The sequence below is a fragment of the Erinaceus europaeus genome, chromosome 2, assembly GCF_950295315.1.
Source record: "Erinaceus europaeus chromosome 2, mEriEur2.1, whole genome shotgun sequence".
NCBI classification, from domain to species: domain Eukaryota; kingdom Metazoa; phylum Chordata; class Mammalia; order Eulipotyphla; family Erinaceidae; genus Erinaceus; species Erinaceus europaeus.
The window spans coordinates 152,949,983-152,972,448 of record NC_080163.1 but is presented as its reverse complement, the minus strand read 5'-3'; the positions used below and the strand labels follow the sequence as shown (position 1 = coordinate 152,972,448).

Genomic DNA, 22,466 nt, shown 5'->3' with positions numbered 1-22,466 from the left:
GCTTTTTTTTTTTATTGTTGTAGTAGTAATTGTTATTGATATCGTCATTGTTAGGGCAGAGAGAAATGGAGAGAGGAGTGGGAGAGAAAGATAAGACACCTGCAGACCTACTTCACCGATTGTGAAGCAACCCCCCTGCAGGTGGGGAGCCGTGGGCTTGAACGGGGTTTAATCCCAGCACTACATAAGCCAGAGCTGAGTAGTACTCTGATAAAAAGAAACATTCAAATGAAATAGTCATCTTTTCTCTAAGCCATTTTTTCTTCTCCAATGAAAAATTCACAGAATATAATAAGAGGTTTACAGAATTCTGATGTGATTTTACAGTCAATTCCTTTAAATTTTAATGGAAAACTAGGTACATGGTTTTCAAAGTACAAATTCAATTACAATTTCAAGAAAAATGGATGTTCTCTATACACTAACTTTACATACAGAAAATTCTGACTCTAAACCCTTCTGTTTCCAAACTGTCCACTTTCTTCCATACAAAATTATGTACTATTTTTGTATTATTGAGTAGTGGTGCTATTGATTTAAAACAGTAATCACACTTTTCAGATGCAGTGCTTTGTTTCTCACTTGTAAACTTACCAAGGTTGTTTTCACTCTCAGTACTGTGGGTCTCAACAGTATGTGATCTGAGGCAAACTAGCCCTGATTTTTAAGAAACAGATATTTGCTGATTCATTACCCATTTCCTAAGAAGAAGCTGTCCCTACTCTCATGATTCTGAACAGTGTGTTGATGTTGTTGCTTCGAATTGCATCCCGACAGGCACTGATCACTTGGTTCTTTGGTCTTCCAACTGTTTGAGAAGAAATATCAGATCAGTTCCATTATAAGTGAGATTATAAATGAGAATTCACAGGGCAGGGGAGATAGCAAAATGGATATACAAAAGAGACTATCATGCCTGAGGACCCAAAGTTGCAGGTTCAACCCACTGTACCACCATAAGCCAGAGCTGAGCAGTGCTCTGGTGTTTGTGTGTATATCTCTCTCTCTGGATCTCTCTCAAAAATAAATATATTTTATAAGTGAGAGCTCAGTTTTAAAACAGTATAAAATAGGGAAGGAAAGACTCTTATGGTGGGCAAATATAATTCAGCTCTACTCCCTAAAAAAGACATCTCTGAGACATCTCCATCACAGACTTCTTCTGTGAGGAAGGCATCACAAGCCAAAGCAAGTCAATTTTTTAGAACTAGATCAAACCTCCTATCTGCCTAATAAAGACTATTTCTACAAGGAGGTCTAAGCAGTGACCACAAGCTATATTTCTGCCTCCTTTACTCTTTTCCTAAACTTTACATTGGACACTTAACTAATTTTCAGTTTCCCCTTTTATCCAAGGGTGTTTTTTGTTTTCATCAGAGGAGACAGCTCATCTCTGGCTTATGCTGTTGTTGTTGAGGCTTGAATGTGAGAGCTCAGAGCCCAATGAAAGTTATTTGTATAACCATCATACTGCCTCAGCCCAATGCCACTAGGTTTTCCTTTGGAGGATGCAGCAAGATCTAAGAAAAGAAACTTTTTTTTTCTTTATCAAGTCTGGAGATAAATTAAAGCCAAACATTAGGCTGATAAAACTCAGGTGACTAGGGTCAACTTAAGTTTATTTAATGGTCTGCTTTATAATTTTTTAATTATCTTTATTTATTAGATAGAGACAACCTATCTAATAGGTTTTTTTTTTTAATTATCTCTATTTATTAGATAGAGACGGGAGGGGGAAATAGGATGAGAGGCAGAGAGACACTTACAGCCCTGCACCACCCTTTGTGAAGTTTACCTTCTTCAGGTGGGGGTTGGAGGCTTGAACTCTGATCCTTGCGCATGATAATGTGCTCTTAACCAAGTGTGCCACCACCTGGCCCAGTATGCCCTTTTTTATATATATATATATATTTATTTTTTATTTATTTGCCACTATTTATCACTAGGGCTTGGTGTTTGCATGGCTCCACCATACTGGCAGCCCATGTATATATATATTCTTTTTTTTCCCTATTGTTGCCCTTGTTGTAGTTATTATTGTTGTTGTTGATGTTGTCGCTGTTAGGACAGAGAGAAATGGAGAGAGGAGGGGAAGACAGAGGGGGAGAGAAAGATAGACACCTGCAGACCTGCTTCATCGCCTGTAAAGCGACTCCCCTGCAGACGGGGTGCCAGGGGCTCGAACCGGGATCCTTCCGCCGGTCCTTGTGCTTTGCACCATGTGCGCTTAACCCACTATGCTACCACCACCCAACTCCCTTTTCTTTTTTTTTTTTCTTTTTTTTTATTTTTATTTTTTTTTTTTTCCTCCAGGGTTATTGCTGGGCTTGGTGCCTGCACCATGAATCCACCGCTCCTGGAGGCCATTTTTCCCCCTTTTTGTTGCCCTAGTTGTTGCAGCCTCGTTGCGGTTATTATTGCTATTATTGACGTTGCTTTGTTGTTGGATAGGACAGAGAGAAATGGAGAGAGGAGGGGAAGACAGAGAGAGAGGGGAGAGAAAGATAGACACCTGCAGACCTGCTTCACCGCCCGTGAAGCGACGCCCCTGCAGGTGGGGAGCCGGGGGCTCGAACCGGGATCCTTAAGCCGGTCCCTGCGCTTTGCGCCACGTGCGCTTAACCCACTGCGCCACCGCCCGACTCCCTTTTTTTAAAATATTTATTTAATTTATTTATTCCCTTTTGTTGCCCTTGTTTTATTGTTGTAGTTATTATTGTTGTTGTCGTCGTTGTTGGATAGGACAGAGAGAAATGGAGAGAGGAGGGGAAGACAGAGTGGGGGAGAGAAAGATAGACACCTGCAGACCTGCTTCACCGCCTGTGAAGCGACTCCCCTGCAGGTGGGGAGCCGGGGTTCGAACCGGGATCTTTATGCCGGTCCTTGTGCTTTGCGCCACCTGCGCTTAACCCGCTGCGCTACAGCCCGACTCCCTTTTTTTTTTTTTCTTTTTTTTAAGAGTGAGAAACAGATGGAGAAGGAGAGGCAGCTGCAGCACTGCTCCTCTATTTGTGGAGCTTCCCCCAGTAGGTAAGGACCAGAGCCACATATATGAACCTGAGTCCTCGTGCACGGTAATGTGTGAACTTTACTAAGTGACAGCCCCTTAAAGTAATGCTATTTTAGCATCCACATGAACTCTTAAAGCTACTACCATCTTTTGATTCTCAACCTGATTTACAGGCTAATTACAGTGTTATGAAAAGAGATTTACCACGCAGACGACCTGCTCTTTGAATTGCTTGATTTACAGCTTTGAGGTTTCCCAATAGCTCTGTGTGATTGTTACAGCGAATTTTATATCCGTTTAGCAAGTCTTTATTAAGGTCATAAAGTTCCATATAGCGACTCTTCATTGTTTTCCTGTGTAAATCAAGAGAAAATCAGTATTGTTACACTTCAATATGGCAGGGTTAAGTGAAAAAACTTGCAAATTTCTTAGACATACATCAAAACTACACCAAATTTTTACTTGTGTTATCATTAAAACAGGGTAACTTAAGGGCTAGGCGGTGGAGCACCTGGTTGAGCTCACACACTGTGGTACACAAGCACCCAGGTTCAAGGCTCCAGGCTCCACCTGCAAAGGGTATGCTTCACTAGTAGTGAAACAGTACTGAAAGTGTCTCTGTGTCTCCCTCGCTATCTCCTTTTTCCCCTCTCAATTGCTGTATTCATCCTAAATTAAATTTATAAAGGGTAACTGCCAAAAGTTACTTCCTTGAAAGCTTTATTTTCTATCAAAATATTTTACTTCTTCCAAGTAAGTGAAAGTCAAGTGCCTATCCTTGGCTACTGGCCCAAAAAATTAGGAAGCAATAGTTGTGTGCCCACTATGGTAGAAGATAAGGAAAAGTGAGCAACGTAATAGCTATACTCCAAGTTCCAGATTAATATTTATTATGCAAACTTAAAAATTCAGCTTCATATTTATCAAGGTCTTAAAAACAAAACATAAAGGTAAAACCACAGTGAGACATTACTATACAACAATAAAAATGACTAAAATAAACTAATAATACCAAATGCAGGCAAAGACATGGAGTAACTGGAACTCAATCCACTACTGATGGGAATGCAAAGTAGCATTTGGATAAAGATTTGGCAGTTTCTTATAAAGTTAGACAAATGCTTAATCTATAGCCCAGTAATTCCACAACCTGAACTATCCCAAATGAATGACAATATGCCTGCATGTTTACAAATGTTTACAGCAACTTTATCACAGTTACAACTTCCAGAACTAAGACAAATGTCAATTAACTGTTAAATAACTAAACAAAATATGATGCACCCATACAACGGGAAACTATTCAAGAAGGCACACACAAACATGGGTGAATCTCAGAGGCACTTCCCATTGATGTAGATTGCATGATTCCATTTATATGACATTTTATCTTATTTTTAATATATTTTTATTTATTTACTTTGGATAGAGACAAAAATTGAGAAGGAAAGAGGATATATGCTCATGAAGCTTCCCCCATCAGGTTGGGAACAATGGTTTGAGCCTGGGCTCTTGTGCATTGTAATGTGAGCACTCAAGCATGCATGACACCACCTGGCCACTATGACATTTTTTAAAATATTTATTTATTTATTTCCTTTTGTTGCCCTTGTTGTTTCATTGTTGTAGTTATTATTGATGTTGTCGTTGTTGGATAGGACAGAGAGAAATGGAGAGAGGAGGGGAAGGCGGCGGGGGGGGGGGGGCAGAGAGAAAGATAGACACCTGCAGACCTGCTCCACCGCTTGTGAAGCGACTCCCCTGCAGGTGGGGAGCCAGGGTCTCAAATCAGGATCCTTACTCTGGTCCTTGTGTTTTGTGCCACCTGCGCTTAACCCGCTGAGCTACCACCCGACTCCTGACATTTTTTAAAAGACAAAATATAGGGAGAGAAATTTGATTAATGATTGTCAGGAACTAGAGGTAAGGAGAAGGGTGATGCTGATATTCCATATTTTGATTGTGGTCGCAATAACACAGTTGTGTAAGTTTCTCAATATGTGCTGAATTAAAAACAAGCTAGACAAAAAACAAACAAAAAAACTAAAAGGTCTAGGAAATGGCTTAGTAGACAAAGCCTTAGACTCTCAAGTATGAAGTCCCAAGTTCAACCTTCAGTGTACTGATCTGACTGTCTCTCCCTATCATTAACAAATCTTAAAAAAAAAAAAAAAAAGAAACGGGTGAATTTTCTATATGTATCCTATAATTTTTTAAAATATTTATTTGTTTATTTATTCATTCCCTTTTGTTGCCCTTGTTTTATTGTTGTAGTTTTTATTGATGTCGTTGCTACTGGATAGGACAGAGAGAAGTGGAGAGAGGAGGGGAAGACAGAGAGGGGGAGAGAAAGATAGACACCTGCAGACCTGCTTCACTGCCTAAGAAGCGACTCCCCTGCAGGTGGGGAGCCAGGGCTCAAACCGGGATCCTTACACCAGTCCTTGGTGTTTTGCACCATCTGCGCTTAACCTGCTATGCTACCACCCAACTCCCATGTATCCTATAATTTCTATGTCAACTGACTTGACTGTAAATAAATAAATGTAGGGCCAGCAAGAAAGGTCACCTGGGTGGTCTGGGAGGTGGCATAATGGATAAAGCATTAGATTCTCAAGTATGAGGCCCCCGAGTTTAATCTCTGGCAACACATGTACTGGAGTGGTATCTGGTTCTTTCTCTCTCCTATCTTTCTCATTAATAAATAAAATCCTTTTTTAAAATTTTTATTTATTTATTTATTTACTAGAGCACTGCTCAGCTGTGGTGGTGCAGGGGATTTTTTTTTTTAAATGCAAAACTTTATTTTAGCATTTAAAAGAAGAACCACATCTTCATTCTGACAGCTTTACTAGGCTTGGTCACCCAATAAGTTACACACATACTTAGCTATTTGGAAGGCTACTGCACAACTCTAACTTACTAGTCCGGGTAAAGTGACGAACTGTCCCACATCAGTTCACCTTCCAGAAGGATGCTGTAGGTAAGACAGGCTATAGGGTGACTAAACCTTGTCTCTGGATTATAAAAACCAGTAAAGTTAGCATGCTTCTTATAGCTTCTTTCAGTTTAGAGTATTAAACTTGAAGTGAAAATCCTGAATGGGGAGGACAAAGCACTGCCAGCTCCATTTGGGAAAAAGAAAAAAAAGAAATCATTTCAGGAACATTCTAGACTGTAGGCAGTCAAAGTAAGATGAATTTCGGCAGCCTATTTCTGACAGATTGATTACTAGACCTGGCTCAAGAGTTTTATCCCTGCAAGAGTCTTAAGATTGTTTGCTAGTTGACTCTTTGCTAGTTAGTTCTTTATTTATTATTTTTTATTGGCTATTTGGTGGTTTTGATGAATTTGATGTGATCCAAGGGTGTTCAAGTACTTCTTTTAGAGTTGGCCTCTGGCTGGGATTATGATTCAACAGTCTTGAAATAAGGTCTCTGGCTCCCTCTGTTACAATCACATCGGGGTGGTTGTGAGGTGCAGGGGATTGAACCTGGGACTTCAGAGCCTCAGGCATGAGTCTCTCTCCATAACCATTATACTATCTTCCCCACCCATTAAAAAAAAAAAAAAAAGATAGCTCACCTGGAAAGTGCACCAATTTTGCCACGTGCCTGACCCAGGTTCAAGCCCAACCCCCACAGCACTAGTATCTACATGTCAAAATCAAGATTCTCAACTTTACCAATAATGACTAGTTATTTTCCAAAATCAGTATACCAATTTATATTCCTGCTAGTAGCACTGGAGAGTTACTACTCATATTGTTGACATCTTTAACTTTGTTTCTGTCTTATGTCATAGTAAATACTTACATGTCCCTCATGAGACGAGCATCCTCAGCTCGGACTAACAGACTTCGAATCAGATTAGAATTATCAGCCATGTCAGCACTGAGCTTCTGGTGCACTGAGTGATATTCATCCACCTGGAGAGAACACTCAGAAGCTTAAAAAGTCTCACAAATTTCTTAAAAATCAGACATAGTTTGTGTTTGATTGATTTTTATCATCATTGAGACTTTAATACTCTGGCTGACTTTTTCAAATAGAAAAGGAGAGAAAAAGAAACAGGAAAGAAAGACACAACAGCAGGAGCCAGGTGGTGGCACAGCGGGTTAAGCATACATAGCACAAAGCTCAAGGACTGGTGTAAGGATCCTGGTTCGAGCTCCCGGCTCCCCACCTGCAGGAGGTTCACTTCACAGGCAGTGAAGCAGGTCAGGTATCTATCTCTCCCCCTATGTCTTCCCCATTTCTCTCTGTCCTATCCAACAACAACGACATCAATAACAATAATAAAGAACAAGGGCAACAAAAGGGAAAATAAAATTTAAAAAAAAATTTAAAAAAGACAGCAGCACCAAAGCTCCCCCCCCCCCCAGTGCTGTGAGGGTTGGACTCAATTTGTTCAGTTGCATGGCAAAGCAGGAATATTCATTTTGAATTACCTTGTTGGTCTCCAAATTATTCAATTTATAATTTTAATCCAGAAGAAGCACAGGGTGTGGATGAATATTTTACTTATATTGAATCTGTTCCCAAATGGGGAGGCAGTAAACTAGACATATTGGGAAGATGCTATCTACTGCATAAGGAGACCGTTTACTTTCCTCTGTTGCCTTGTGCCATGTTAATTCCCCTTGTTTTGTTACTTCCTCAACTAAGCACTATACTACATTCAACCTGGAATGACTGTCCCAATGGATCCTTTCCACATCAGCACAGGTAGCCATGATAGTACATATTAACATTTCTGGGACCCGGGGTGAAAATGAGGGGCAATCACACTTATCTTTCTTTTTTGTGTGTCTTTGATTTTGAATCACTCATTCAAACAGAAAATTAGATAGAATAGATAAAATAAAACAAATAAAATTAAAGGGTAGTAAAGGAAGATATTCCTATGACTATTCCTCTAAAGCCAAACAAGGAAAGCAGATGGTCAAGAGCTAATCACTCATGTAAACAGATGATATTCTCTAATGAACGAACTCTCAAATGCTAGTTCAATTTTGGCTTTAAGAATTTGCCAGAATTCTTTAAAGCATGACTATTATCGTGACCATGCAGACAGTTCAACTGACAGAGATTGGCTCGGCTTGTATGCCTGAGACCCCCAGTTCAATCTCTGATGCCATCTATGCCAGAGTGGTACTCTAGCTTCTATTTCATGTGAAATTTCCTCATATGTAGTAAATATTTAAAAACAAACAAAAACTTACCATTATGTATGAAAGTTCACCCCCAGCACTATCATATATATGCATTTATGGTATCATTAAAAGAACCATTTCAAATGTTATTGGACTGTGATGCTTTCACAAATGCATCCTTTAGGTGTGCTCACCTTAATCAGCACTTTTCGTAATTCCTCAAAGTAGAGAGGGAAATTGGCTTCTACCTGGAGGTCTTCAATAGCAAAAAATGATGCCATCGACTGGATGATATCACCAGCCAAATCAATATCATCAGTATTTATAGTAATCTATTTGAAAGAAAAAAAGAGACTAGTTTTGCATCCGTTATTAAAGGCAATTTTAGTTGAGACAGTACTCCATACTCAAATCAGTGGAATCTCTCCATACTCAAAACAATGAGCTTGGATTTATATGTGGTGATGAATAAGGCAAGACTGAGCCCTCAAGGGAATTATGAACTCCTGTGTTTATAGCAGCAAGTTGACAGATCAATCCTCTAGCCTTGTATATTAACAAAATCATTCAAAAAGTGAAAATATTTTCTATATTCCCAACTCTTCCCAAAACAGACAAAGCAGGAGTGCTGGGAAAAGAAAAGGGATACAGAAAACCACTGTTCTAGATTATACTATCATCTAAAATGGGGAACACTAACAAAATCAATTGAATCGTCGTTTTACAGCCTTGTGATTATCATACCCACTTCGCTTTGTCCTAATTGATAAACAGTATGTGGGAAATCTATACCCATGACAGTAAATATTACCTCTCCATTGGGCTTTGTTTTTATAAACAGCTGGCCACCATTCCGCAAAGATGTAAAACACACTTGAAATGGAGCATTCTGAGTGTTAATATCATCTGGTAACAGAAAATTCTGGTTGAGCCATGTAACAACCTTAAAAATGAACAGCATGAAATGAATTTCCAATTGTAAAGTATGGACATTCTCAAGAGTTATACTTCTTTATAGTTTTACAGTTTGGTAAGCAAGACAAAATGAAGAATTAAGCTTCAGGCCTCTCATAATAAAATACTAATCACACTCCCTTTTCTCATTTTATACAATTTATTTATTTAGCCTCCAGGGTTATCACTGGGGCTTGGTGCTAGCACTACGAATCCACTGCTTCTTGGAACCATTTTTTCATTTTTATTGAATGACAGAATTTGAGAAAGGAGGAGGAGGTTAAAAAAAAGGGGGGGAGAGAAAGACACCTGCAGACATGCCTCATTGCTTGTGAAGCATCCTCCCTGAAGATGGGGAGCTGGGGACTCAAACCTAGATCCTTGTTCAGGTCCTTGCTCTTCATACTATGTACACTTAACCAGGTGTGCTACCACTCAACCCCATATACATACGGCTTATGATGGTGGGATGGACTGAACATGTGACTTCAGAGCCCCAGACAAGCAAGTCTTTTGCATAACTATCATGTTATCTCCCCCATCCTAGTAAATATATATTTTCTCTTATTTTCATATACACACACAGAGAGAGAGACCCCAACACCAAAACTTAGATGACAAAGCAGCACACTATCCAAGTGAACTATTTTTGCTGGTCTTAAGTAACACTCCTAATTACTCTCACCTTACTACATACTTGACAGCAGTTTCTATTTAATCTCTTTTACTATATAGAAACAACTTAGATATAATGCAAATTCTGTTTACGTGATAGCTCTTCTATTGCTGTAGCCTCGTAAAAGTCTGCTTAAAAGATAGCACACCTACTTTGTCATTTAGTCTTTTAGAAGAGCCCATCTAGAAAATGTCTGATTTAAGTTCCAAGATTCTACATGATTAAAAGACCTCACAGAGAATTCTGAAGATAAACGTCCACTGGTTCAATCCTTTAAACTATATGAGGTACCATGCATGATGTAAGTTTTATAATTTTTAGGGCTCCCCTAAGATACAGAAAAATATCTTCAATGATAGACAAAGAAATTAAGAGAAACTCAAGATCACTATGAATTTAATTAGTTAAGGTAGTGCATGAGCCCCCAAATGATCCCAGATGCCAATTTTCTCTTGAAAGATTAGTCACTGTAGCACAGGATATGGCACAATGAATAAAGCAATGGACTCCTAAGCATGTGGTCTGAAGCTCAATCCCTGGCATCCCATGTGGCAAAATAATGCTCTGTCTAGTTCCCTCCTCCTCCTTTTCATCCTCCTTCTTTCTCCTCTTTTGTATATGAACAAGTAAGAAAGAAATGCTAGGCCATGATAACCACGCTAAAGCTATTAACAACAACAAAGAGGAATTAAAAACTGATTTTAAGAGTTCACCTATAAAACACCCAGACAAATCACATGTACTTTTCCACAGTGAGAGGGAATACTGTGGTAATATTTTTCTTATAAGCCAACCCCAAGCTTCATAACTTTCATATAATTACTACACCAAATTGTACTAATTTCCTCCTTTCTGTGAAATAACATTCAAAGGATCCTATAGTGCAAAAATATTGAAAGAGTAAGCTAGATACTCACCCTCTGTGCCCGTTCTGCAATGATGAAGTTAACATAACTCACTGGTTCAGTGGCAGAGTCTGGGTTGATCAGAGCATACATGCAGAATCGAGGGAGTTGTCTGGTCAATTCAAATACGTGAAACTGGGTGCTATGGTCAATCATTGGGAAAGAAAATAATTGGTTTGTGTGGAACGCTATTTAAAAATGCAAGGCTCATAAAATAAACCAAAAGTTAAGGGGCTGGACAGTGGTACACTCTACAGAGTACACACATTACCATGTGCAAGCACCAGGGTTTAAGCCCCCATTCCTGCCTATAGGGTGGAACTTCAAAAGTGAAGTATAGCTGCATGGTATTCTCTCTCTCTCTCTCCCTCTATCCCCCCTCTCTATCCATACCCCCCATCTCCTCCTTCCTTTTCAATTTCTGTCTCTATTAATAAAAAAAGAAAGAAAAAAATAGCCACCTGGAGTGGTGGATTTGTTGTGCAGGCACTGAAGTTCCAGTGATAACCTTGGGGACAATGAAAGGAAGGAAGGAAGGAAGGAAGGAAGGAAGGAAGGAAGGAAGGAAGGAAGGAAGGAAGGAAGGAGGGAAGGAGGGAAGGAAGGAGAAGGGAAGAAAGAAAGAAAGAAAGAAAGAAAAGAAAGAGAAAATCAACATCCCAATGGTAAAAAATTTTGTAAGGAAAACAAACTGAAAATCACTATTAGGTTACTAAACTGATATTTAAGTGTTTCATCAAAGGAAAAAAACTTGAGAATTAAAGTATTACAATAATAAGGTCTGGGGATTTAGAGATAGCATGAGTGTGCATTTACAGATGCATGCATCAGTGGTTTAAAGCACTAAAAAGAATGTGAAAATGAATCTTTTGCCTTTTATAAATCTAGTGGTTTTATTCACTGGTTAGGACAGAAACACACACACACGCACACACGATAAATAGATAGCGGCTGGATGCAATGGTGCACCTGGTAGAATGCACACACTAAAGCGCAGAAGGACCAAGGATCATGCCCCTGGTCACCACCTGCAGGGGGGAAGCTTCATGAGCAGTGAAGCAGTATTGCAGTTGTATTTCTTTTTCCCTTTTCTATCTCCCCCTTCCCTTTCAATTTCTCCCTGTCCATCAAAAAGGAAAAAAAAAAGTGCAGTCTAACTTTTAGTCTCAGTGGTCAAAACTATGTTAGCAAGTCACCATTTTTTTAGAACTCTTGTGATGATGAAATCATCTGAATAAAAAGAGGAGATAACTATCTTAAACTTCTATGTCCTGTACTACTTGTTTTCCCTGCAAGGTTTCAAATTAATGAAATACAAGTCACAGAAAGCCTTGCCTGGGTGGCTTCTCTGACTCCACAAAAGCTGTGGTATACTAGAAAATCTGTACATCTTGCCATCTTCTAAGTGTTGTCTGGAAGTGAAATATACTTTGCCAAGGGTCACCTGCTTCTGTAGCCCACAAAGGTTTTCAAGTACAGATCCACAGGGACATCTTTGGGAGGCGTAATTGGGATGTAGACAGAGCTGGAGAGGCTGTGAATGCTGGGGTGTACCACATGGCTTTCACCTAGAAAAATCCCTTCTGCAAAAATCAATACTGCTCGGATAATGGTGTCTGCAGAGAAGAGGAAAAAAAAAACAGCATTTCAAGAGCCATTCCAAAATAGTACAGGTGCGTACCAAGGCCAGCCATAAATAGTTCCTTACCATTAGAAGTGGAAATACACAATTCTGCATGAGCAGCCTGAGCCTCATTCCCAAGGTTGACTGAGAGGGTGGTGTGAATCCTGGTATTGGCTGGGATTACACCCCGATGTCCATCAGTCTCATTCAGTGGACTATTCAATGCCATCTGCAAAACAACCCACCCACTTGCAACTCAATCATCAAGACAGTGAACTGTTTTCAACTTTAAATAACATATAGTTATTTGGCCCCATTAATGCTCCTATACACTACCTGGTCATTTTCTATGGGGAAAAATACACCTGTCCCTTTCTGTGGTATGGGCCACTGCATCCATCACCATAGCACTTTAACATTCTTTATGATTTTTTTAAAATAACAAAATACTTTTGCAAGCTATGACAAATTCAAGTCCTACTTCCCAGCTCATCCTTTACCCAGGCTAATATGTACATAATACCACACATTTTTTGAAAACTATACATGATATCTGATACATGTTTTATTACTTTTTTTACTTAATTCCAGATCATAGATACCTACCCTGCAGTGCAAATGTATATATACTTCTTTATATATATATTTATTAATTTCCTTTTTTGTTGTTCTTGTTTTATTGTTATAGTTATTATTGATATCATTGTTTTGGATAGGACAGAGAGAAATGGAGAGAGATGGGGAAGACGGGGGGGTGGGGGAAGAAAGATAGACACCTGCAGACCTGCTTCACTGCTTGTGAATTGACTCCCCTGCAGGTAGGGAGCCGGAGGCTCAAACCAGGATCCTTATTCCAGTCCTAGTGCTTTGACCACATGCACTTAACCTGCTTTTTTTTTTTTTTTAAGCCAGAACATTGTTCAGCTCTGATTTATGGTGGTGCAGGGGATTGAACCTGGGACTTTGGAGCCTCAGGCATGAGAGTCTCTTTGCATAACCATTATACTACCTACCTTTTGCCCTCACTGTGGATTTTTTTTTTTAGAGAGAGAAAGAGAGAGAGGACAGACGAACGAACACACACACACACACACAGCACCCAAGTTTCCTTTAATGTAGCTGGGCCAACCTGGAACCCAAGTTGTGTGCATGGCAAAGCAGTGTACTATCAAAGTGAGCTATTTTCCCAATCCTATATACTTCATTCTGATGAGTTGAAGTCTGATGAAGATTTCCCAGTACATACTCCAGACTACAGGTCAACATTTGTTTCCAATTATCTATAGCTACAAATAGTGCTACAATAAATGACCTGAGTACTCATGCAAATTATCCTGTAATTTAGTTTAGATCAAAGGAGGCATGCCCTCTTAATCCTGACACTAGCAAAAATGTGAAAGGAACTATATTTTCACTGGGAGGTAGGAGAGAACCCATGCTCTGCCAAACACTAACCACCACTTTCATTTTTTCTCATGTGTCAAACCTCCTGGCCATTCCTAACTTTGTAGGCTCCATTTCCCCTTCATCTTAGGACCCACCTTGGAATTTTCCTCATAGTTACGAAGTTCCAACAACAGATTCTGTTTCTTCTGACTTAGTTCTCGGATCTGTTCCTGCTCTGCAGTGGGGTCCATGAAGTTCCCTCTCAGCTCAGCCATGCCTGGCAGGTAGCCTCGTACTGGAGAGAAGGAACACTCACTTACCACACTGAGACATTCCAGTGAGTGCCAAGTCTAATATGGAGTCATTAGTTACCAGTCCTCAAAAGCCAAAAACCTAACTGCTCATCTCTTCAACTCAGGTGAATTTATGAGAATGAAAAGATAGCAAAATAAACACTTAACAGTGGGATTTCCTAGTACTCTGACCTAATCAAATTGAAACCCTGACTTTTCAAGGACTTATGGCCTCCCAAATTTACTTTCCCCATCCACTGAGCAACAGATCAATTGTGTGTGGCCATCCATCCGGTAATCTCCCTCTACCACACCAGCAATTGCAGAAGAAAAGTTGTCTTTAAAGATGACTTCCCCAGTTCGGTCACTTCGAGCATCAACCTGAAAAAACAAAAGTAAACAACAAAGAATCTGAGAAAGTGCTTTAAGTTAAAATTAGTTTCAAAGGTGACTGAGTTGAGTAGTTTTCAAGAGTACTCTATGGAGCCCTATGACCTTTCTGGAGGCATCTATCAATGACCACTAGGTTCAAGCAGGCAGTAAGGAACTTCCACCAACTTGTGCTTTTTCTCTGAAAAAAAATAAATAAATAAAATAAGGGCTGGTGAAATAGTACACTTGGATAGTACATAGTTTTGCCCTGGTATGTCCCTGGCCCCCATTGTATTGGAGGAAGCCGTAGTGCCTTTCTCTGCCTTTCTGTCCCTATCTAAAAAAATTAAAATACAATAAAAGCTATTTTACATACTAGTCTTCACATACTATTTCACTTGATGAAGTGGGTTTGCTGAGAAGTAGTACACGGTACAGCACATCTTCAAACACAGAACAAAAGTCTACACTGGCTGAGTTTTGATTCCAGGTCTGTCACTTATTATTTATGGAACTGTAGACAAGTTTCAGGGTTTTTTTTATTTTTGATTTTTTTTTTTAGATAGTGACAGTCAGAGAGAGACCACAGCACTGAAGCTTCCTTAAGTATGGTAGGGGCCAGGCTCAAATCTGGGTTGAAAACATGGCAAAGCAGCAAATTATCTAAGTGAGCTATTCTCCAGCCCCCCTACTATACAAGTTTCTTTTCCTTTTCTTTCATTCTTTTTCTCTCTCTTTTTAAATCATCTTATTATGGGAAATAAACTAATTTTTAAATGGCAAATGCAAACATTTATTTCAATAAATTAAAAAAAGGTAAGTGGAAATAAGCCTCTGAAAATGGCTGCATCTTTCCTTTTATGGTTTTCTTCTTTTTTTTTTTTCTTAATTATTTTATGGAGGGGGTAATTGTTTTACTGTGAAGTTGTTCACACATGGGTAATTTCTTATTTCCTTATGATTAAGTGTCTGTAAAATATTCTCACCCCCAGCTTAGGTCCTCTTCCACCATCATGCATCAGTACTCCAAAGCCCTCCATGCCTGCCCCCCCCCACCCCCCACATCCTTCCCTTTGGTTTAGTACAATATACTACATCAAGACTGGTCAAGTTTCTTAACCTGCCTGTGCCTGGTTTCATCTGGAAATCAACTGCAAGAACATGAAGGTAGGCCCAGGAGGTGGCACAATGGCTGGGTGTATGCCACAGTGACTCTCTGGTTCTTGTCTTTCATTAATACAAAAAAAAATAATAATAAAGAATAACATGAAGAAAATAATAGTACCTAGACCTCATATGGTTGTAATGAAGCCTAAGGGAGTTAATACAATAAGAAGGACTTATGGGGGCCGGCAGTAGCGCAGAGGGTTAAGCGCACATGGAGTAAGGATCCCAGTTGGAGCCTCTGACTCCCCACCTGCAGGGGGGTTGCTTCACAAGTGGTGAAGTAAGTCTGCAGGTGTCTATCTTTCTCTCCCTCTGTCTTCCCCTCCTCTCTTGATTTCTCTCTATCCTATCCAACAACGACAAAAGCAATAAGAACAATAACAAGGGCAACAAAAATGGGAAAAGTGGCCTCCAGGAGCAGTGGATTCATAGTGCAGGCATCTAGCCCCAGTGATAACCCTAGAGGTAAAAAAAAAAAAAAAAGTACTTATAACAGGGCCTAGTATACAGAGGAATATAAAAAATATTATTTTATGTAAAAATGTTATATGAACAATGTCAAGCAAGTCCAATCTCCTATCATAACTTTTTTTTTTAATTTGGGAAGCTAATAGTTTACAATATAGTTGTTGGCATATGGGTACAATTTCCCATCTTGCCATGATAGGTATATGCAAAATAGTCTCACCCTCAGCTTAGGTCCTTTTCCATCGTCATGTTCCAGGACCTGAAAGGCCCTCACCCTGTCATGGCCTTTTATAAAACCTCTGTTTACAATTATCTACTCTGCATAAACTGTTAAAATTCCTTAGCAATCTTCTTTGAGTTTCTTCTCTCAAAGAAGCAAATAAATAACCAATCAGAAGCTAACGCATATCAAAAACATTGCATAATAACCACACAAAATGTTTTGTTATTCTAAGCATGAACATAGGTGTTATCAGTAAAGAAAGGTAACTACAGACAACCTGATAAAATAATCTTTATTATATTAAAAAATTATATTTATTTTCCCTTTTTTTACCCTTGTTTTTCATTGTTGTTGCAGTTATTGTTGTTATTGATGTCGTCGTTGTTAGATAGGACAGAGAGAAGTGGAGAGAGGAGGGGAAGACAGAGAGGAGGAGAGAATGATAGACACCTGCAGACCTGCTTCACCACGTGTGAATCGACTCCCCTGCAGGTGGGGGGGGGGGCGCTTGAACAGGTATCCTTAAGCCAGTCCTTGCGCTTTGTGCCACGTGCACTTAACCCGCCCCACTAAGCCACTGCCCGACTCCCCCCCCTTTTTTTTCTTTTTTCTGCCTCAGAGGTTATCGCTGGGGGCTTGGTGCCAGCACTACAAATCCACTGCTCCTGGTGGCTATTTTTCCCATTTTGTTGCCCTTGTTGTGGTCGTTATTGCTGGTATAGCTGTTGTTGTTGTTGTTGGATAGGACAGAGAGAGATTGAGAGAGGAGAAAGATAAGACACCTGCAGACCTTCTGCACCACTTGTGAAGCGACCCCCCTGCAGTCGGGGAGGTGGGGGTTCTAGCCGGGATCCTTATGCCGGTCGTTTCTTTTTGCGCTATATGCATTTAACCCACTGCACTACCACCCATCCCCCCCCCCCCATATGTTATTTCTAAATGTGACTAGAAGCTCTTCTACTTACTTTTCTTTTTATACTCTGGAACAAGTAATATAACAAATTCTTTTCAAATGTTTTGAAAAAATTTAACTATAAAAATATCCCCCTTCCCTCTTAATTTCTGGCCATCTCTACCCAATAAGTAAATAAAGATAGTAAAAAAATTAAAATAAAAAATTTAAATATCTAATATAAATAGACAGTTAATAGTGATTTCAGTCTGTATCAGTGACCTTGGGAGAACTATTGTAGTTTTCAAGGGAGAGGATGGGAACACAGAACCATGGTGGTGGGGACTACATGTAATCATACCTCTATTATCTTATAATTTTGTAAATCAATATTAAATCTCTTATGAAAATAAAAGAAGATTGAAATATGAAAAAATCTAAACTCAGTCATATTTCAGGGTGAATTTTGATAACTCTTTTTAATTCTTTGATCAATCATAATTATTTATATTCCCACAGAATCTGATTCATTTTATTGATGTAAAGTTTCTTAATAAGTAAAACTACACAATACTCCCTTACAACTTTTTAATACCCATGCCAAGGACAAAACCAAGTACGGAAGCAGAAAGCAACATAGCATCACATAACAGCTTTTTGAAATATGTTCTTTATATACCATCAAAGGAAAATTGCAAGGCACTGGTCAAAAGTAAACTCAAAGAATAAAAGATAGGAATTAACTGATCTCCTTCAGGAAATCCACCGACAGACAAGAAAGCAAGGGAAAATGTATCCATGGAGATCTGGCAGCGTTTAGTACTTAGATCATTTCTAACATGCCAATTTTGAGTTCCCAAAAGACTGCAGAGATTTGAAGTTAAAACAAGAAAGAAAACAAAATGATTTTACTTTGAAACTATAGTCAAAAACAACAATATAATAACAGGATTCTCCTGGTAATTTTGAGGATTTAAAAATATCTTTAAAATGATAAAAGATTAGATGTTAAAGTAAATTATCATTTAATGTTAAGTATTTGGGCTGGGGAGACATCATAATGGTTATGCAAAAGACTCTTGTGCTGGGGGTCAGGCGGTGGCGCTGCAGGTTAAGGGCACATGGCCCAAAGCGCAAGGACCCGCATAAGGTCCCCAGTTCGAGCCCCCTATGTCTCTCTCATGAAAATAAATAAAAATTATTTTAGAAAATGTTAAGTGTTCAGGCAATTGTTAAAAGATTAGACGAGAACTATACAAACAATTATTAGCTTATTTAAATTTCTTTTTTATTTTTTCAAGTTGCCTTATATCTAAAATCAACATAACTGGATCGATTCATATTCTAATATAAAAAAGATATACAAAGAATCTTCCTGGAGATTTTCCCAAAATAAGATATATTAGACCAAAAAGATATCAGCATACTCAGTACTTTTGACAATTATATCAAAAAGAAAAATATGAAAATATTATATGTGAAAGTACAGTCAAGGAACACAAATTTATATTCACATGCTATTTTTCTAACCTATGAAGCTGATGAATCTAAGATACACATTACACTAAATTACACCTGAACTCCAATGTTTAATTTAAACTTACCTTCCCATTGGACCACCCAGTTACCAGTTCACAAACTCCATCATTATTAAGGTCAAAAGCATGAATGCTCATGGCATGGTTTTTGGACTGAAAAGAAATTACAACAGTAAGTACAGAAATCTCTTAGTAAGTATAAAACCCCATGGATAGCAGAAGATGAATTATACCAACTTTAATTCTCCAGTATCGTGCTGCTTTGTCATAAACTCCAACAGTGCCATTGGAAAGGGCATAACCAAATCGACTGCCATACACTGGGCAAAGAGAGGTGATTACCTGTTAAAAAATTAATAATACATAAAAATATAGCTGTTTACCATGAAGATTCAACTTAATGTGAAGTGTGGATTTATAAAATTGCAAGTCTTGCCAAAACTGTTTAAGAATTAGAATTACAATCCATAAGAGGGAAATGTATTACTCTCCTCTATAGTCTGTGCCACTTATTTCAGAGTTGGACAATCAGAATTAAACTCACAGAGTTTGCTGGTTTTTATAATTATTTATTTATTAATTTTACCTTTTTGTTACCCTTGCTTTTTTTTTTCACTGTTGTTGTAGTTATTGATGTTGTCATTGTTAGGACAGGGAGAAATGGAGAGAGGAGGGGAAGACAGAGAGGGGCAGAGAAAGATAGACACCTGCAGACCTGCTTCACTGCCTGTGAAGGGACTCCCCTGCAGGTGGGGAGCCGGGGGCTCAAACTGGGATCCTTACTCCGGTCCATGCGCTTTGAGACACATGCATTTAATTGAGACACATGCATTTAACCCACTGCACTTCTGCCCAACTCATGAGTTTGCTGTTTTATGTCAAGCTTATGTGGCAAATTTCAGCAAATAATTCTTATTAAAAACACAATAAAATCAAGGTTAAGATTAAGGAGGAAATGGAGGAGGGTGGCAGTGGCACACCAGGTTGAGCCCACATAGTAAGATTAAGGAGGAAATAAGCCCACTACACACATCTTGTACAAACAGTTGCTAATGCACATTGACTGAAAATAACTAGATGATTATCCCAGTTAACTTGTAACATCCTACACTCAACATTTTAGAAAGATATAAAATCCATACTTCCCGTTTTATGGTATTATTGCTAAAGGTGAAAAACATTTTTAGAAGAAAATAGAATCTGTTGAAAAGTGAAAATCCATGGGGGTTGGGTGGTGGCACACACATTATAGTGATCAAGGACCCAGGTTCAAGCCCCTGCTCCTGATCTGCATGGAGTAAGCTTCATGACTGGTGAAACAGTGCTGCAGGTGTCTCTTCTTCTCTCTTCTGCTCTACCTTCCCCTACCCTTTCAATTCTGTCTCTATTCAATAAATAATTTTAAAAAATTGTTTTGAAAACAGTGAAAACCTAAACTCAGATTTATGCAAGTGCCCAATAAACAGAATGCATATACTGTACAGAAATATTACAGGACTCCTTCAGGATTTAACATTCTTAGAAAGATAAAATACTAATACTAAATAAAATTATCCTTTAATGTTAAAACTAAAGCCTAATGATATCTATGATCCTACAGATCTACTTTCCTTTTTTATTTATTTTCCCTTTTGTTGCCCTTGTTGTCTTTCTATTGTTGTAGTAGTTATTATTATTGTTGTTATTGTCATTGTTAGATAGGACAGAAAGAAATGGAGAGAGGAGGGGGAAGACAGAGACGGGGAGAGAAAAAAAGACACCTGCAGACCTGCCTCACCTCCTGTGAAGCGACTCCCCTGTAGGTGGGGAACCGGGGGCTCGAACCGGGACCTGGGACCTTTGCATCACGTGTGCTTAAACTGCTGCACTATCACCCGACCTCCTCTTCTTTTTTTTTTAATTATTTTTAAATATTTATTTATTTATTTCCCCTTTTGTTGCCCCTGCTGTTTAACATTGTTGTGGTTATTGATGTCATTATTGTTGGATAGGACAGAGAGAAATGGAGAGAGGAGGGGAAAACGGGGAAAGACAGACACCTGCAGATCTGCTTCACCACTTGTGAAGCAACTCCCCCACAGGTGGGGAGCTGGGGGCTCAAACTGGGATCCTTATGCTGGTCCTTGTGCTTTCTAATTATAACCTTAATAAAGGAGAAATTAAGAAATAAAGTGTCTGGGGACTGGGTGGTAACACACCGAGTTAAGCACAGCTCAAAGCACAAAGATCCCATCTCCAGCCCCCAGCTCCCCAACCAGGAGGGTTGTTTCACAAATGGTGAAGCAGATCTGCAGGTGTCTTTCTCTCCCTTTCTGTCTTCCCCTCTTCTCTCAATTTCTCTCTATCCTAGCCAATAACAACAACAATGGGGAAAAGATGGCCTCCAGGAGCATTGGATTCATACTGCAGGCACCAAGTCCCAGCAATAACTCTGGAGGCAAGAAAAAAAAAAAAAAAAACGAACTATATAGGGTAGAAAATAGTTACGTAATTTTCTTACCACCTACACCTTTTCTACAAAGCCACCTACTTCATTTAACTCTGAATACAAAGTGCTGTGCAAGATTTCAGAACTATTTAGCTCAAGTAATTTTGGGGGGCACTACTTAGAATAATACAACTGCCAAATGAATTGATCTGAGAAAAGACATTTAACTAGGAGCAAAATCTAACCAAGGGGGAGGAAGATGGCCCTAAAACAAATAATTTTATAAAATCCACATTGCCACAAATTTAGCCTCAAATTTCCTAAGGGCCTCAATCCTTCATTGGTTCAGTGGTCTTTTTTCTTTTATGGACTAGAGAATTAGCTCTTTAAGAATTTAATGTAGTGATGTAGGATATAGCACAGTGAGTAAGATGTTGGACTCTGAAACTCAAGGTCCTGAGTTGATCCCTGGCATCCCTGGGATGCATTGGATCGACCTTCCCGTGGTGCATCCCGTGAGTACCCATTCATTGGGGAAACTGACGATCCTTCCTAGCCGACTGAATCCACATGGATCCCAGTCACTTTCAAAGCCATTAACTGGCTATGGAAGAAGGGCAAACGCTAGAAGAAGAAGAACAGGTGCCAAGTGATTCTCTTTCCTTCTCTATTTCTCATTATGAATAAATACATTAATCTTTTTAAAAGAATCTAATACAAACTAAGGCCTCTCTCTCCAGTGCAAACACATAAAATAGAACCCCTTGTACAGATACACATCTTCAGAATACTGCTTGTGGCATTCATTTCATTTTTCTCTATCCATAAATATCAGTTTATAATTAAAATATCAGTGACTATTTACAAAGTACAGCTATACTAGGTAAAAGTCTTTTAAAAATATTTTATTTTAATACAGAGCGAGAGAGAGAGAGAGAGAGAGAGAAAGAAGAGAGACCAATCAGAGCACAGCTCAGCTGCAGCTTACTGGGGATTGAACCTGGGACCTCAGAGTCTCAGGCAAGAAAGTCTTTTGCATAATTGTTATGTTGTATTGCCAGCCCTAAGTGAAACTCAGATATGACTTTTGTTAGCTGATAAAAAATAAGTCAGGATAACTGACAGCATTTTACATATCAATAAGCAAGTTGCTTTTTGATCTTTCATAGTTAGGGGAACAGAAGATTGACTTTCCCAGTACCTTTTTTTTTGATGGCAAGAAGCAAGAGTAGTCAAGATTGGTTCTGAGGACAAGTTTTGCTGATATACCAACTGATTAAATTTTGCAAAACACAACATTTAGATCTTGAAGAACCCTCCTGGTGTCTGTTGTTGTTTTACAGTCCATATACAATGTTCACAAGATACTTTACCC

The 22,466-nt window shown here is 39.0% G+C and overlaps 1 protein-coding gene across 1 annotated transcript in view; it reads right to left on the bottom strand.

Annotated features, from left to right (window-relative positions):
* Positions 1–316: 316 nt before the first annotated feature.
* Positions 317–22,466, bottom strand: part of BBS2 (Bardet-Biedl syndrome 2) — a 39,903-nt gene continuing 17,753 nt past the window's right edge. The window contains exons 6-17 of the mRNA XM_060185518.1: positions 18,901–19,005; positions 18,730–18,816; positions 14,249–14,384; positions 13,866–14,005; positions 12,409–12,553; positions 12,145–12,316; positions 10,713–10,842; positions 8,977–9,108; positions 8,360–8,497; positions 6,826–6,938; positions 3,215–3,363; positions 317–808 (exon numbers count right to left, since the gene is read on the bottom strand). Coding sequence (XP_060041501.1) covers positions 702–808; positions 3,215–3,363; positions 6,826–6,938; positions 8,360–8,497; positions 8,977–9,108; positions 10,713–10,842; positions 12,145–12,316; positions 12,409–12,553; positions 13,866–14,005; positions 14,249–14,384; positions 18,730–18,816; positions 18,901–19,005 — 1,554 coding nt within the window. The 3' untranslated portion in view covers positions 317–701. The remainder of the gene's footprint in view (positions 809–3,214; positions 3,364–6,825; positions 6,939–8,359; positions 8,498–8,976; positions 9,109–10,712; positions 10,843–12,144; positions 12,317–12,408; positions 12,554–13,865; positions 14,006–14,248; positions 14,385–18,729; positions 18,817–18,900; positions 19,006–22,466) is intronic.